Source organism: Schistocerca piceifrons, chromosome 8 (assembly GCF_021461385.2).
Source record: "Schistocerca piceifrons isolate TAMUIC-IGC-003096 chromosome 8, iqSchPice1.1, whole genome shotgun sequence".
In the NCBI taxonomy this organism is placed as follows: Eukaryota; Metazoa; Arthropoda; class Insecta; order Orthoptera; family Acrididae; genus Schistocerca; species Schistocerca piceifrons.
This window is the reverse complement of record NC_060145.1, coordinates 35,512,396-35,528,598: the sequence shown is the minus strand read 5'-3', so window position 1 is coordinate 35,528,598 and position 16,203 is coordinate 35,512,396. Positions and strand designations below refer to the sequence as shown.

The window sequence follows — 16,203 nt, the reverse complement described above, 5'->3', positions numbered from 1 at the left end:
AGACCCCACGTAGCCATGGACCCAAGTTCTCAACAAGGCACTGTGAAAGCTGGTAGTGGCTCCATAATGGTGTGGGCCGCGTTTAGTCGGAATGGACTGGGTCCTGTGGTCCAACTGGAACGGTCATTGACTAGAAACGGTTATGTTCGCCTGCTTGACACCATCTGAAGCAGTCCACAGACTTCATGTTCCCAAACAACGATGGAATGGGTCCTCTGGATGTTCGGTTACTTGAAAACCATTTACAGCCGTTCATGGACTTCATGTACCCAAAAAACAATGGAATTCTTGTGGATGACAATGCGCCATGTCACTGGTCCACAAATGTTCACGATTGGTTTCAAGAATATTCTGGACAATTCGAGCGAAAGATTTGGCCATACAGATCGCCCGACATTAATCCCATCGAACATTTATGGAAGATAATCCAGAGGTCAATTCGTGCACAACATCCGGCACCTGCAACAATTGAACTGTTATAGAAATTATGGGTGGTTATAGAGGCAGCATGGCTCAATATTTCTGCAAGGAGCTTCCAGCGGCTTGTTGAGTCCATGCCACGTCGACTTGCTGTACTACGTCACACAAGAGGAGGTCGACAAGATATTGGATGACCATGACCATGACCATGACCTTTGTCACCTCAGTGTACGTCTGTTAGCATTTCTATATGAACATAGTCTGTTTGCACCTGCGTCTCACTGCATATTGACATGAATGAATTACCTATTGGTCTTTGTACCATAACAAACTGTGTATCACTCATGCTGTAAATATATGATTGAATCTACTGCCTACCAATACATTTGCGTCCAACAGAAATAAATGTCTTGAAAAAATCACCCTGAACAGGATTTTTGTATGTTGTCTATACGTAGCCCACTAATATTTGTATGATTTCTTTTCAGGTTATATCCATTATCATAGCCTGTCTCACAACTAACCAGCAAGTTGGCTTAGGTCCTTCTACTCTTGTGCGTACGGCAGTTGTCGACGGCACGATAGTAGCTTTTATCATTCTAGGTATCCTAATCCTCATTGGCTATTTAATCGGGTCTCCTCTACACCTCTACCTGGTGAGTTTACCGAAAAACATTTTCTCTTCGGCTAGATTCTAAGTTAGATGCAGTTTTTCTTTTTTCTACTAAACGTGTGACATTTATGTATATCTGAAGAAATATCGACTCTACATATAAGCTGCTAGGCAAAACGTTATCGTCACTCAACACTTTGACGTAAAAACACTTACAAATACGTCAGATTACAAAACTGACCGTTAATAACATTGTTTTGAACGTTTGTGCCGTGTTTTATTTGATATTACCTAAACATAAGTACATATGGTAAAGACGCAGGCTTAGAGACATATTTACACGTTTATTGTAATATGCTGATGATAATTACAATACATAATGGTAATGAAAGAATGAAGTGTTATTTCCTGTACAGAAAGATGGATTTTCAATTTTTGTGTGGGGAGGAATCTTACAGTCATCCAGATGTTCACTTTCTCCTCTGATATCTGTTTTGCTGTAGACTGTTTTGACTTTTCTAAACAAATTTTACACTCTTCAGGGTGGAGGGAAAATCATCATGTCTAAAGCAGAACTCTGATTATAATGTAAAGTAATATATAACATATACATGGACACAGGCGTACCTTCAACTTAACACGCTGGCAACGTTACCAGTTATAAGTGTACATCACCAAATACATCCGTTTGGAATTTATTTCAAAAGAATGGGAATAAATGGTTATTCTACGCAACAACAGTATATCAGCTGACGTCCTCCTCTCTTAATTAAAATAGAAGAGGAAAGACGTTATTCATTCATTTGTTTCTTACAGTGTACTATATCTACGTAATTCTTTATTGAGATTGAAAGTACAATATTCATTATTAAAAAGTAGAAATAGGAATAATACGTGATACCCATCTTCATGTTTGTTGTTGACTACTCTTTAAACCATAACAGAACTAATTGGGTCCGAAAGACACCATGCCTCTTTTATTTTGCGCGATGAAGGGAGATGGCTTTGAAAACAGTCGACTCTCAGCTTCCATCAGTCTTCTAATACTGGAGGTAACGACCTGTAATATTGCTGTTTCAAGTTGAAATAACAAAAGATTTTTTTCGTTTGGGTTCTACCACACCAAAATTTATGTAGCTATCACCTTTAAGGTCAAGTCCCACTCAGTTCCTCAAATCTCTTCCTATCTTTTGTTTTATAAGAGTTGTCATTAGCTATTAGTCTTATTACACGACCTGATAGATATAAATAATTTTTTATATCACAATGGCTTCACGATAACTCTCTAACAGATATCTTACTGATGCTGAAGTTCTTGCTCAATGGTTTTCACTTCTGCGATTTAGAAGATGAAATTGGCCCTTAGTTAAATGATATCATCATGTTTCTGAGCAAGAGTCATACAATGATTTTTAAATGAACACACCGCCATTTCATTGTATTGTTGTGTATTTAATTACTATCCAGGTTTCGGCCTTTTATACCATTATCAAGTGGCTGAGTTTATATCATTAATACCTACTGCAGGACATAGAGCTCAAGATACAAATCAAGTACATGAATCTGAATCCGACGAGTGTTCATATGGACTTTCTGAAGGCAATGAAATCAAAAATCCAGATCCTTAAACAAGGTTTGGTTTTGGAATGTAACGGAGTAAGAATGTAACCATGTATTCGAAGTGGAGTAAAAATATTACTGTTCCCATTCCAGGTCTGAAAAGTATTTCTAGAAAATCTGAATCTACAGCTATCTTGGATGTCTGGTATTTGTTTTGACCCCCTGTTGAATATCATATTGTTATACACGAAGGGGAAGATAAAAGCAATAAGAGACAGTTTTAGGAAACCACATCTATCTTAGGCAAAAGCGATATTTCTGAAAAGATGACTTTTATGTTACTGTTGTATTAGGCAAATAAATGAAGTCATGCCATGAATGTGTTTTCACATTGTTTGCTTCATACAGGGCTAGTAGGAACGTACTTCGTCACAGTTTTTGTTAATTTGTCTTCCTTGAGATCAGTGGTACTCTGCTAAAACATTTCTAAAAGAAATCGTGTAATTGTACTGTCGTCACGATCAAGATATGAGCCCATAAATGTAAAGCTAGATGTGGCAGACGACTAAAGCCACGCTTAAGGTTGGGTTGACAACCTGGATCAACCGTGCAGCAGTTATTCAGTATCCTGACGAATCACACTTAACATTGCTTTGGTAAAAGCTGTCAGTAGTGTGAGGTGCAGAGGGAATATATTATAGGACGTAATGTCCGTCTTTCGAAGTAGCACTGAATTCACTGTATTACAATAGCGTCAGACAACTAGTCCGACAACTTATATGTGAAAAAAGTATTTTAGATTTCCGGGCTACAAACACAGACAAACAACCGACCATTATGACTTTACATAAACGATGGTCACGAAAGGCAAAATAAATAATAAATAAAACGTGGAGAGTATTTTTCTTTGCTCTGACAAGCAGTCCACTATCAGCTTACTTGAAGGACGAACTGAGAACATTTAATTTACATCTGCAAAATCAGAATAATTGTGCGTAAAACTGGAAGACGTCATAGAAAGGCGGCCCATATAAAATCGTACCAATTGAAGTATTAAATGACGTCAGAGACATACCGTGGTTTATTTGTGCGATTCAGAGGATGTTGCGAAAACGAAGACTACCATACCTTCTCTATAAATGAGACTACAGGAAAATCTTTAAGGAGGGTTGTATGTGACATTTCAATAATTCTCGCAGTTAAGTCACGGGGGGAGAGCCATCATGTAATAAATCAAGCCTGTACTGAATTTTTACCTCCAACATCAATATAAGATACTACCTAATTTATGGTCCTATTTGAACTTAGTTTTCTGGTACACGGATGAAACTTTGTCACATACGTATTTTTCCGTTTGTATAACGATAACTATTTATGGTACTATATTATACCACGAAAATTAGTTTTCCAATAAATGTCAGAAACACCCGATAGAATATTATCATTTACTCTTATTTTGCAAAGTTATTTTAAGCCATTTAAGACAATTGTATGTATTTATATTGTTATTGACTTATAGTCAACATATGATTAAGTTATTAACTTAATATAAAGCCAATAGCTTTAGGGATATTTAGTCCAATTTTAGAATGCTGTTATTACCTGTCACTTTCATAAATCTCTAAAAGGATTTAAATTTTGGAAACACAAACTTTAAATTCAGCATTAATTGTACATGGAATTTCATGGAACCTTTCAGAACTAACCGCGAGATATATACTACTCTTGTTTGACATTAATTCGGTCACACTCGTTCTGCATCGGAGGACGTGAACACGCTGTGAAGGTCTTTGACTTGTGGCTAAAAAGACATTGTACCTCTTCGTAACTTTTATGTGTATTCCGAGTTTACATTTTCCTTGTGATTTTGGACAGTATCTGTGATCACGGACTGATTAATGTTAAATAGAAATAAAACACCGTAGTCAGAAAACAAGTTATTAAGCTTCTGACATGTCATTTCAATAATGCGAGATATGTCAAAAGTAATTACACAGCAGTATTTCTTGTCTGCAACAGAATCTTAGACTGACGAGCCAAAACATTATGGTCACAGCCAGTGTGAGACTGAATGCTTGGCGTTGTGGGCACTTGGAAGTGGCAAGGGTAGTGTATACTCGGCACAGAGGTCAGTGAGGCATCACTATGGACACGGGCTTCAGATGTGGAGGTCCACAAACATTAGCGACTATGACAAACGGCCCACTGTTATGGCCCGGCACCTGGCTAAGAGCATTTCGGAAACGCCGCAAATCGTTAGCTTTTCGCGTTGTAATGTCGTCAATATCTAGGAAAAATGGTTGAGGGATGGTGACAAGGTAGTGGACGTCAATGTCTGGTCACGGAACGGGGATGTCGGAACTTGCCCGTACTGCAAAGGAGAATTGGCGGCGATCTGTAGCATACCTAAAAACAAACTACAATAATAGTGCGGGCACACCCTTCAGTATGAATTGTTAAATATATGGCACCACAGCAGACGACTCTCTGTGTTCACAAGGTGACCCTACAGTAGCGTCAGTTACGACTGGAATGGACACGAGGTCGTAGAGTTCAGTGTGTGGATCAGTGGAAACGTGTCCCCTGGTCGGATGAATTACATTCTTGTTGCACTAGGTCGATGATCGTGCTCGGATACGCTGTCTTACGGGGCAACGTGTGCTCGAAACGTGCAGCACACCATAGACACCGGCGAGTGGGAGCAGTATTATGCTATGGTGGACATTCACTTGGACTCTATGCGATCTGTGGTAGTAATCGACGCCACCATGAATCCTGTGGACTACGTTAACATTACTGCAGACCACTTACATCGTTATCTGCTTCCTAACGTGGCCATTTTCTGCTGAAACTGTCCACTGATATATTTCAGAGGTTGGTTGTTGGGTTGTTTTTGGGGGAGGACACCAGACAGCGAGGTCATCGGTCTCACCGGATTAGAGAAGAAAGAGGAAGGAAGTCGGCCGTGCCCTTTCAAAGAAACCATCCTGGCATTTGCCTGCAGCTATTTAGGGAAATCACGGAAAACGTAAATCTGGATGGCCAGACGCGGGATTGAACCGTCGTCCTCCCGAATGCGAGTCCAATGTGATAGCCACTGCGTCACCTCGCTCGGTTCAGAGGTTGGTATGCAAATTCCCTTGATCGAGTACTCCTTAAGTACACTGCTCTGTAATTACACATCTCCATTAGGTTTCCCAGAGTCTGCTGTTCGTTTCGGTTTCACCCTTTTTATGTGGTTGCTGGTGGTTCTGATGACTGAAAACCTTAGAAGATGGATGCGCGAGTTTAGAGTCTCTGTTAGGAGGAATTTGCCGCTATAAATCTGTAGCACTTCGGCCAGTGGCTCGTTGGCATGTAACGAGCCTGGCATTCTCATCCCCCTGCTAGCTCCCTAGAAGGGATGAGGAGAATGAAATCGTTCATAAAATATCGAATTCTTCGCCGAAGCACTTTTAGCCAGATAAGAAATTTCTAGGCACGTGTGCCTCTCTCAAGGCGTGTAAGTATTTGTTACGAGGCCTCGGAGTAACGTCCAGTTCAAACTTTCAGTATACGTCCTCGTAATTGACTCACCCTGTCATTTTCGACGGTGCCCTCGTGCGCTGTGCCCACATGCTGAGCTTCTCATTTTACCATTTCAGAATCACTTAACGGTGCGGGAGAAATCCTCTGGTTCCTGGTGCCTGCCTCTGAGCGGCTGCCTGAGGTATAACGTGATGAAGACGAGTAGAGGATTGTTTAAACGCTGTTACGGAGTTTTCATTCATCGGAACCCGAAATCTCCACGCTCATTGGGCAATCATTTTCCAGTTCCGGCAGAAAGAAAAGCAAGTTTCAGCCAGCTCTTGGAGAACTCAATGCTTGTAAGGTTGTTGTAGAGAAAACACTTAGCTTCAGACCTTCGTTCAGTGATGACTCCGCTTGAGGCCGGATGAGTGACTGAAGAGCAGGACCTTGCTACCGCCGAAAACATGTCTGTACTTCAGCTCTAACTGTAAGTACTAAAGGAGGTCTGAAATCATCTCTTCTAGTCGCTGCTGCGGCCAGCCTGTTTATGGTGAAATCTTCTCCGGTTATCAGCCGAGTGGTGGCGTCGTCTTGTCTCAACGTTTCGATGAGTTTCGTACCCATCATCTTCTGGCGAAGTGTCGGGATCCTGCACTCACTCACTCACTCTCATCTAATACTTTCCCCTCTTTAGGGAAGTGTGTGGGGTAGTTTGTAGCCTTGCGGCTTTTATTCCACTTTGTACTTGCGTGTGTGTTTATTTCTGTGATTTTTGGGTATCTGCGTGATGTGATGATTGTTCTGTGTGTGTCTGGTACTTGCCTGGGGTTGGCGAGATGATTGAAATTATGGGGGAGTGAGGAGGATGAGGACTTATATATAGGGATGTTCTCTTCGGCTTACAAGGGGAGGCCGCCAATTGTGAAATTCAGATTCGATTCACACTGCGCATAATAAAAGCTCATGGCCAGAGGTGTAAAGTGGCAATGCACCAAGATACACTTCTCAGCCGTTGTCGAGAAAATCGACAGTTAAAAGAAACCGTTGCGGTGAAATACTTTCTACGCTTATTAATTTTTTACAGCGTCGTGGCGCAGCGGTAAGCGCTCGGGTTCGTAATCCGAAGGTCGCCGGATCGAATCTCGCGCCATACAACATTTTTTTTATTATTTGTTTTTTGTAATTCAGATGTAAACACACACACACACACACACACACACACACACACACACACATAAACTATTAATGAATTGCTTATGCATGTTGGTGAAGGCGGATCGCTCTCCAATTGTACCGCCTCCATTTTTCCGTTTGTTTAACAGGGTGTACCAAAGCTCTCACGTACGCACTGATTTTCGACGATGTTACAAGTTGCGCTAGGGACCGCATCTACCTTCTTTCGAAGTTAGCAGGCAACTACGCTGTTATGCTGCGGCTAGTTTCGGCCCATTCAACATCTGTCCTTCAAGTGTAACGAGCGAGTAACGGAGTTTATATTTAATACCTGCCACACCAAATTTGTGTTCGTGGGGTCTCTATTCTAATTCGAACGATTGACTTACACTATACGTATTCGTTTCGTAATATCGTTTCTACGTCTTCCGTGAACTATACGTGGTAAACATTATGAAGACAATTAATAATATTTGTGAAATACAACTTTGTTTGCGGAAAACATAATGATGTTCGAAGTCGCCAGTTCTTCCACGACAAACGACTTTCAACAACTTATTATATGCATAATTGTTGCAACTGATTGCCGGGAATTATATATATATATATATATATAATTTGGATTAAACAAATACTAATCTTACCGCTGCGCCACGACGCTGTAGAAAACTATCAATCGTGGAGAGTATTTCACCGCAACGGTTTCTTTTAACTGTCGATTTTCTCGACAACGGCTGAGAAGTGCATCTTGGTGCTTTGCCACATTACACCTCTCGCCATGAGCTTTTATTATGCGCAGTATGAATCGAATCTGAATTTCACAATTGGCGGCCTCCCCTTGTTAGTCGTCGAAGATCATCACTGGACGTTTGTGCTTGTCGCGGGACATGTCATACCGACCTTGGGAGTGGATGAGGACGTTTCCTGACCTGGAAGAGCCTTCACCGAAGGCCTTTGCCAGATCTTGGAAACTCTCTTTTAGGAGTGGAATTTCAGCTGCGGCGTGCAGATCGTCCATAGGGAATCCGAGGGGTAGACGTGATGCCCTCCCGAGGCCGCGGTTCTGCAGCCTCTGGAGTTTGTCCAGGTGCTGCTTCGCCGCGTATCCCCAGACAAAACATGTATATTCCATCACTAGTCTTGTCAGGGCCTGATACACATTCACACCCACAGAGCAGGGAAGGGAGTTGCTTGAGTTGAGGACTGGGTATAGGATGGACTTTCTGGCATAGACCTTCCTGTGGACCTCGTCTATGTGGGGTTTCACGTAAGACGAGGGTACAAGGTTACGCCAAGGTATTTGGCGATTCTGCGCCAGAGAAGTTGGGTTCCGTTTAGGTGATGGTTGGGGGGGGGGGGGGGGGGCGTTGAGGAGGTCCGCGCCTTCTGAGCCTCCAAGTCATCAGCATAACCTGTCTGTGTCTTTTCAGAGTTGATGGTAATGCGCCAACGACGGGCCCAGGTTTCTGTGTCATCTAAAACCCTTTGTACCCTACAGATGACCAAGTCCTTGTAGAAGGCTGGTCGGGATGCTGTGTTCTGCATATCTATATAGGTGCTTGGCCGTCGTCCGCTACTGTAAACCGGCCAATCACGTTCCTCTGGAAGGGGATACCGCGTCGATGGGGGTTATTATTATTAATGGATCTTCTTCTACATCTACATACATACTCCGCAATCCACCACACGGTGCGTGGCGGAGGGCACCTCGTACCATAACTAGCATCTTCTCTCCCTGTTCCACTCCCAAACAGAACGAGGCAAAAATGACTGCCTATATGCCCCTGTACGAGCCCTAATATCTCATAACTTATCTTTGTGGTCTTACCGCGAAATATAGGTTAGCGGCATAAAATTGTACTGCAGTCAGCCTCAAACGCTGGTTCTCTAAATTTCCTCAGTAGCGATACATGAAAAGAACGCCTCATTTCCTCCAGAGACTCCCACCCGAGTTCCTGAAGCATTTCCATAACACTCGCGTGATGATCAAACCTACCAGTAACAAATCTAGCAGCCCGCCTCTGAATTGCTTCTATGTCCTCCCTCAATCCCACCTGATAGGGATCACAAACGCTCGAGCAGTACTCAAGAAAGGTCGTATTAGTGTTTTATAAGCGGTCCCCTTTACAGATGAACCACATCTTCCCAAAATTCTACCAATGAACCGAAGACGACTATCCGCCTTCCCAGCAGCTGCCATTATATGCTTGTCCCACTTCATATCGGTCTGCAATGTGACGCCCAACATTTAATCGACGTGACTGTGTCAAGCACTACACTACTAATGGAGTATTCAAATATTACGGGATTCTTTTTCCTATCCATCCGCATTATAATTTACATTTATCTACATTTAGAGTTAGCTGCCATTCTTTACACCAATCACAAATCCTGTCCAAGTCACCTTGTATCTTCCTACAGTTACTCAACGACGACACCTCCCCGTACACCAGAGCACCATCAGCAAACAGCCGCACGTTGATATCCACCCTATCCAAAAGATCATTTATGTAGATAGAAAACAACAGCAGACCTACCACACTTCCCTGGGGCACTCCAGATGATACCCTCACCTCCGTTGAACACTCACCATCAGGGACAACGTACTAGGTTCTGTTACTTAAGAAGTCTTCGAGCCACTCACATATTTGGGAAACAACCCCATATGCTCTTACCTTAGTTAGGAGTCTGCAGTGGGGTACCGAGTCAAACGCTTTCCGGAAATCAAGGAATATGCCATCCGTCTGATACCCTTCATCCATGGTTCGCAAGATATCATGTGAAAAAAGGGCGAGTTGCGTTTCGCAGGAGCGATGCTTTCTAAAGCCGTGCTGATGCATGGACAGCATGTTCTCTGTCTCAAGGAATTTCATTATATTCGAACTGAAAATATGTTCGAGAATTCCGCAACAAACCGATGTTAAGGATATTGGTCTTTAATTTTGAGGATCCGATGACAGTGGGTAATTCTCGCGTTTGAGATCAACAAACGACCATTCCAGGTGGTTTCTCAATCTGTTAGGCACGACAATTTGGTATTGTGCATTCCAGGGATGTGCTCCGACCACACCCAACATTCCGCAGCTTGACATCTTCGTCAACGCCGACGGCATCTTCCAGCGTGATAACTAACACAGTCACGGTGCCAGAGTCCTGCTACAGTAGTATGAGGAACGTGATAGTAACTCCTGTCGTAGTTTGGCAGCCGAATTCACTTGTTCCGAGCACGATGGAACACATTTGAGACGCTGTTGGGACCAACTCTGCGCCTGGAATCTACTGGCCCGTTAATTTCCTTGTTGTGTGAAATATGTGTAGACATCTGGTGCTACACGGTTCCGGGAACCTACCAGGCATCCATGCCACGCGAAATTAAACACTGATTACATTTCAAAGGTGGATCAACACGCTTCTAAACTGATGGTCGTAATGTTTTGGCTCATCGGTGAATATTATTAATAATTACTAGTTTCGTCTTAAAATATTGTAGCAGAATAATAGACAAAATTCTTATTTTTCAGATACTACTTTCTTCAGCAGCGGGAGCTATATTGTTCTTGGTATCTGGAGGACTTATGTTGGATTCATACGTCCGAGATACTTATAAATATGGTGAAGTATGCGGTGCAGGAATACTAGCCCTTATTAATGGACTCGTTTACGCTGGTGATGTATTTCTGACATGGAAGTACAGCTAGATACTACCCACCCCGTGTTAATACGTGGCAATACGTCTTAACAGTGTGTATATTAGAATTATCTGCTGTTCTGGTGAGGAGCACCCAGAGCTGTTTGAAACATCATCATATGAACTTGACCGAAAGCACCCTCAGCTTAATTTCCTAACCGTCTCTTCACCTAAGACAGATATTTGTTTTCAAACAGTTACATTTATGTATATAATGTGTTGAATAAGTTATTAAACAGTAGTATTAAGATGTGTCGTTAAGTGTTTATATCAAAAAGATTTCATTCAGGTTTCTTCTCTTGCTCTCATATTGATTAAATTATTAGTCAAGCAGTCTTGATTGAGAAGAACTGATCTCGAAGTACCTTTACATATGGAAACATTTTCTTACAGAGATAGTCATAAGGTGTCCTACTAACATTTTCAGTGAGATGACATGAGCAGTCGTAGCCAGTTTGTGAGCGTTGGATATTCTCTGTCCACAGACCTCCTTTTGTAATTTTTATGTCTAACGAAAGAATGAAAATCTGAGTCTACAGAAAATTAGCTAATAAGAGTGTGATGTTATATTCAAAGAGGTCATAATGTAATGCTTTCCGATCCTCCCAAAATTGTGAAAATCTCTATATATAATTTCTGTAAGCTGATTTTTCTTTAAACTCATTTTCTTCAGAAAATAAAGTAGACCTGCTACATGTTTTACTTTAAACAGGTTACACTTTATGTAGAGGTCTAACAAGAACAAAGTTTTGAATACGGAATCACCTTTTCCTTTATTTCTTGATACGTGCTTCTTGAGAAGTGTTGTATACCTATATCGTCTATGACAAGAACTAAGAAAGTTTCAGCTAGAAACATTCATGTGCCTAACCCAACGGACTGAAAGATAATGGTACGTACACTTAAATTGTAGCAGTGTATTTACATTGTTCATGATGACTTACTTATTAAAGCCTTCATTCCCCCATTATATTCTGTAGGTTACATAATTTTACAAAAACTATAAGGGATGTGCCAACAGCCTTACGAGTAGGTGGCAGCTCGTGTTACAGCAGCGCCACAGGTGAGTACAGTGGGTTTGATTGTGAATTACCCTACTGGCCATTAAAATTGCTACACTAAGAAGAAATGCAGATGATAAACGGCTATTCATTGGACAAATATATTATACTAGAACTGACATGTGATTACATTTTCATGCAATTTGGGTGCATACATCCTGAGAAATCAGTACCCAGAACAACCACCTTTGGCCTTGATACGCCTGGGCATTGAGTCAAATAGAGCTTGGATGGCGTGTACAAGTACAGCTGCCCATGCAGCTTCAACACGATACCACAGTTCATCAAGAGTAGTGTCTGGCGTATTGTGACGAGCCAGTTGCTCGGCCACTATTGACCAGACGCTTTCAATTGGTGAGAGATCTGGAGAATGTGCTGGTCAGAGCAGCAGTCGACCTGTTTCTGTATCCAGAAAGGCCTGTACAGGACCTGCAACATGCGGTCGTACATTATCCTGCTGAAATGTGGGGTTTCGCAGGGATCGAATGAAGGGTAGAGCCACGGGTCGTCACACATCTGAATTGTAACGCCCACTGTTCAAAGTGCCGTCAATGCCAACAAGAGGTGACCGAGACGTGTAATCAATGGCACCCCATACCATCACGCCGGGTGATAACGCGAGTATGGCTATGATGAATACATGCTTTCAATGTGCGTTCACCGCGATCTCGCCAAACAAGGATACGAGCATCATGATGCTGTAAACGGAATCTGGATTCATCCGAAAAAATGACGTTTTGCTATTCGTGCACCCAGATTCGCCGTTGAGTACACCATCGCAGGCGCCTCTGTCTGTGATGCAGCGTCAAGGGTAACCGCAGCCATGGTCTCCGAGCTGATAGTCCATGCTGCTGCAAACGTTGTCGAACTGTTCGTGCAGATGGTTGTTGTCTTGCAAACGTCCCCATCTGCTGACTCAGGTATCGAGACGTGGCTACACGATCCGTTACAGCGATGCGGATAAGATGCCTGTCATCTCGACTGCTAGTGATACGAGGCCGTTGGGATTCAGCACGGTGTTCGGTATTACCCTCATGAACCCACGGATTCCATATTCTGCTAACAGTCATTGGATCTCGACCAACGCGAGCAGCAATGTCGCGATACGATAAACGCAATCGCGATAGGCTGCAATCGGACCTTCATCCAAGTTGGAAACGTGATGGTACGCATTTCTCCTCCTTAGACGAGGCATCACAACAACGTTTCACCAGGCAACGCCGGTCAGCTGCTGTTTGTGTATGAGAAATCGGTTGAAAACTTTCCTCATATCAGCACGTTGTGTGAATGCTCTCAAAAGCTAATCATCTGCATATCACAGCATCTTCATCATGTCGATTAAATTTCGCGTCTGTAGCACGTCATCTTCGTGGTGTAGCAATAGTAATGGCTCGCAGTGTATTTTTGCGAGCTCCAAACACAAGTGACTTATTTTCATTTACCTTTGTGCTTACTAATTTAATTCGTGAATTTCTTGAGTGTTTCTGTGCTTAGTTGCGACGGTCGTGCGTTTTAATAACTGTGTAGTGTATGTCTCCGCCACATTTAGCACGGGTAGGGTCTGTGATTGCTGTGTTAGGATGCAGGCTGAGTTGGTGACCCTTCACTCACAACTCCAAACGGTGCTCACTTCAGTGACGAAGCCTGAAGCTGTTGCCAGTGGACATCATCGTGCAGCATCGAAGATGGAGATCTAATGAACGTCCAGCATGTGCCAAGAGTCCTATATGTGCCTCCTACATAATACGAAATTACACACTAAATGTACATACTACCTGTGAAATAATTTTATTCAGCCTGTTCATTTCAGTCAATGTGCTCTTCAGTGTTTAATTATCTACAGTAAATGACATGCATCTATTTAGCAGAAGTGGCATTAGCTCTGATCGGTATTATGCAGTCATTATGTGGTTCACTCTAATTACACTACTGGCCATTAAAATTGCTGCACCACGAAGATGACGTGCTATAGACGCGAAATTTAAACGACAGGAAGAAGATGCTATGATATGCAAATGGTTAGCTTTTCAGAGCATTCACACAAGGTTGGCTCCGGTGGCGACACCTACAACGTGCTGACATGAGGATAGTTTCCAACCGATTTCTCATACACAAACAGCAGTTGACCGGCGTTGCCTGGTGAAACGTTGTTGTGATGCCTCGAGAAAGGAGGAGAAATGCGTACCATCACGTTTCCGACTTTGATAAAAGTCGGATTGTAGCCTATCGCGCTTGCGGTTTATCGTATCGTGACATTGCTGCTCGCGTTGGTCGAAATCCAATGACTATTAGCAGAATATGGAATCAGTGGGTTCAGGACGGTAATAGGGAACGCCATGCTGGATCCCAACGGCCTCGTATCACTAGCAGTCGAGATGACAGGCATCTTATCCGCATGGCTGTAACGGATCGTGCAGCCACGTCTCGATCCATGAGTCAACACATGCGACCATGGCTGCGGTTACCCTTGACGCTGCAGCACAGACAGGAGCGCCTGCGATGGTGTACTCAACGACGAACCTGGGTGCACGAATGGCAAAACGTCATTTTTCGGATGAATCCAGGTTCTGTTTACAGCATCATGATGGTCGCATCCGTATTTGGCGACATCGCGGTGAACACACATTGGAAGCGTGTATTCGTCATCGCCATACTGGCGTATCACCCGGCGTGATGGTATGGTGTGCCATTGCTTACACATCTCGGTCACCTCTTGTTCGCATTGGCGGCAGTTTGAACAGTGGACGCTACATTTCAGATGTGTTACAACCCGTGGCTCTACCCTTCATTCGATCTCTGCGAAACCCTACATTTCAGCAGGATAATGTACGACCACATATTGCAGGTCCTGTACGGTCCTTTCTGGATACAACAAGTGTTCGACTGCTGCCCTGGCCAGCACATTCTCCAGATCTCTCACCAACTGAAAACGTCTGTTCAATGGTGGCCGAGCAACTGGCTCGTCACAATACACCAGTCACTACTCTTGATGTTTTGTGGTATCGTGTTGAAGCTGCATGGGCAGCTGTACCTGTACACGCCATCCAAGCTCTGTTTGACTCTATTCCTAGGCGTTCAAGGCCGTTATTACGGCCAGAGGTGGTTGTTCTGGGTAATGATTTCTCAGGATGTATGCACCCAAATTGCGTGAAAATGTAATCATATGTCAGTTCTAGTATAATATATCTGTCCAATGAATACCCGTTTATTATCTGCATTCCTGCTTGGTGTAGCAATTTTAGTGGCCAGGAGTGTATTACAGATCTGTTTGGTAAGAATAACATTATATTTTTTAATAGGTTTGCATACCTTAAGATAAAAACAGTAGCTTTCTCTGGGGACAAAAGAAAAATAGGAATTTGGAAGAGTACAAAATGTGTTGTCAGGATTCTAAAACAAATCAGGGAAACCCTCCTTCTGAATTTCATTATGTCATTACTTGTAAATAGATAGATTGTGGCAGAGTATTGGTTATAAATAGATTTTAATGACATCATTTAGCAACAGAAACTCTTTGTCTCCAAGAGAAATGTATGGTAGAGTCGAACCTCTGTTTCAAAGTTGAAATAGAAGAAATAACTTTGCCCTGCACTCCTTAATGAGTTCATGAAGTTTAGTATTTGTATTCACTGTACAGCTTGGTGTACTGCCATTGCTGCCACCACCATTGGGGATTTTTTGCCATAACAATCGCCAGTAATGGAGGACGTATGTGCCTTCGTTCTACCAACATCAGTTAAGAGGGTTTCGTAATTTGAGGTAACAATCGCCAGTAAAAAAAATGATGTATAATCTTACGTATGTGTAATACCTAGATCCAAATCCTGACCGAATTTTTATTTGTACATGGTTGAAATTCGCAGATTCTAGGTGTTATGAAGGCTGTTAGCTCATGCAGAGTTCCTGCACTGCACGAACCCATCGTTCTTCCCCTCACAGAACATACAACTACGAATATAATAGAACTGCATGTTTAGTTCCTGGGATGCATTTGAAATTGTCGAACGCTCTTCCCAGGTCGACAAATCATACGAAAATGTCTATTTTTCTTAAGCCTTACTTCCATTAACAACCACAACGTCAGAACTGACTCTCTGGTGTTTTTACCTCTGCTAAAGCCAATCTCAACATCACCTATGAGATCCTCAGTTTTCTTTTCCATTCTTCTGTATATTATT

General features: G+C 42.6%; 1 protein-coding gene across 1 annotated transcript in view; it reads left to right on the top strand.

The window, feature by feature from the left end:
* The window catches only part of LOC124711547, a 44,350-nt gene extending 33,376 nt beyond the window's left edge, over positions 1-10,974 (top strand). The window contains exons 2-3 of the mRNA XM_047241683.1: positions 909-1,076; positions 10,798-10,974. Of these exons, the coding sequence (XP_047097639.1) occupies positions 909-1,076; positions 10,798-10,974 (345 nt within the window). The remainder of the gene's footprint in view (positions 1-908; positions 1,077-10,797) is intronic.
* The last annotated feature ends 5,229 nt before the right edge of the window (positions 10,975-16,203 follow it).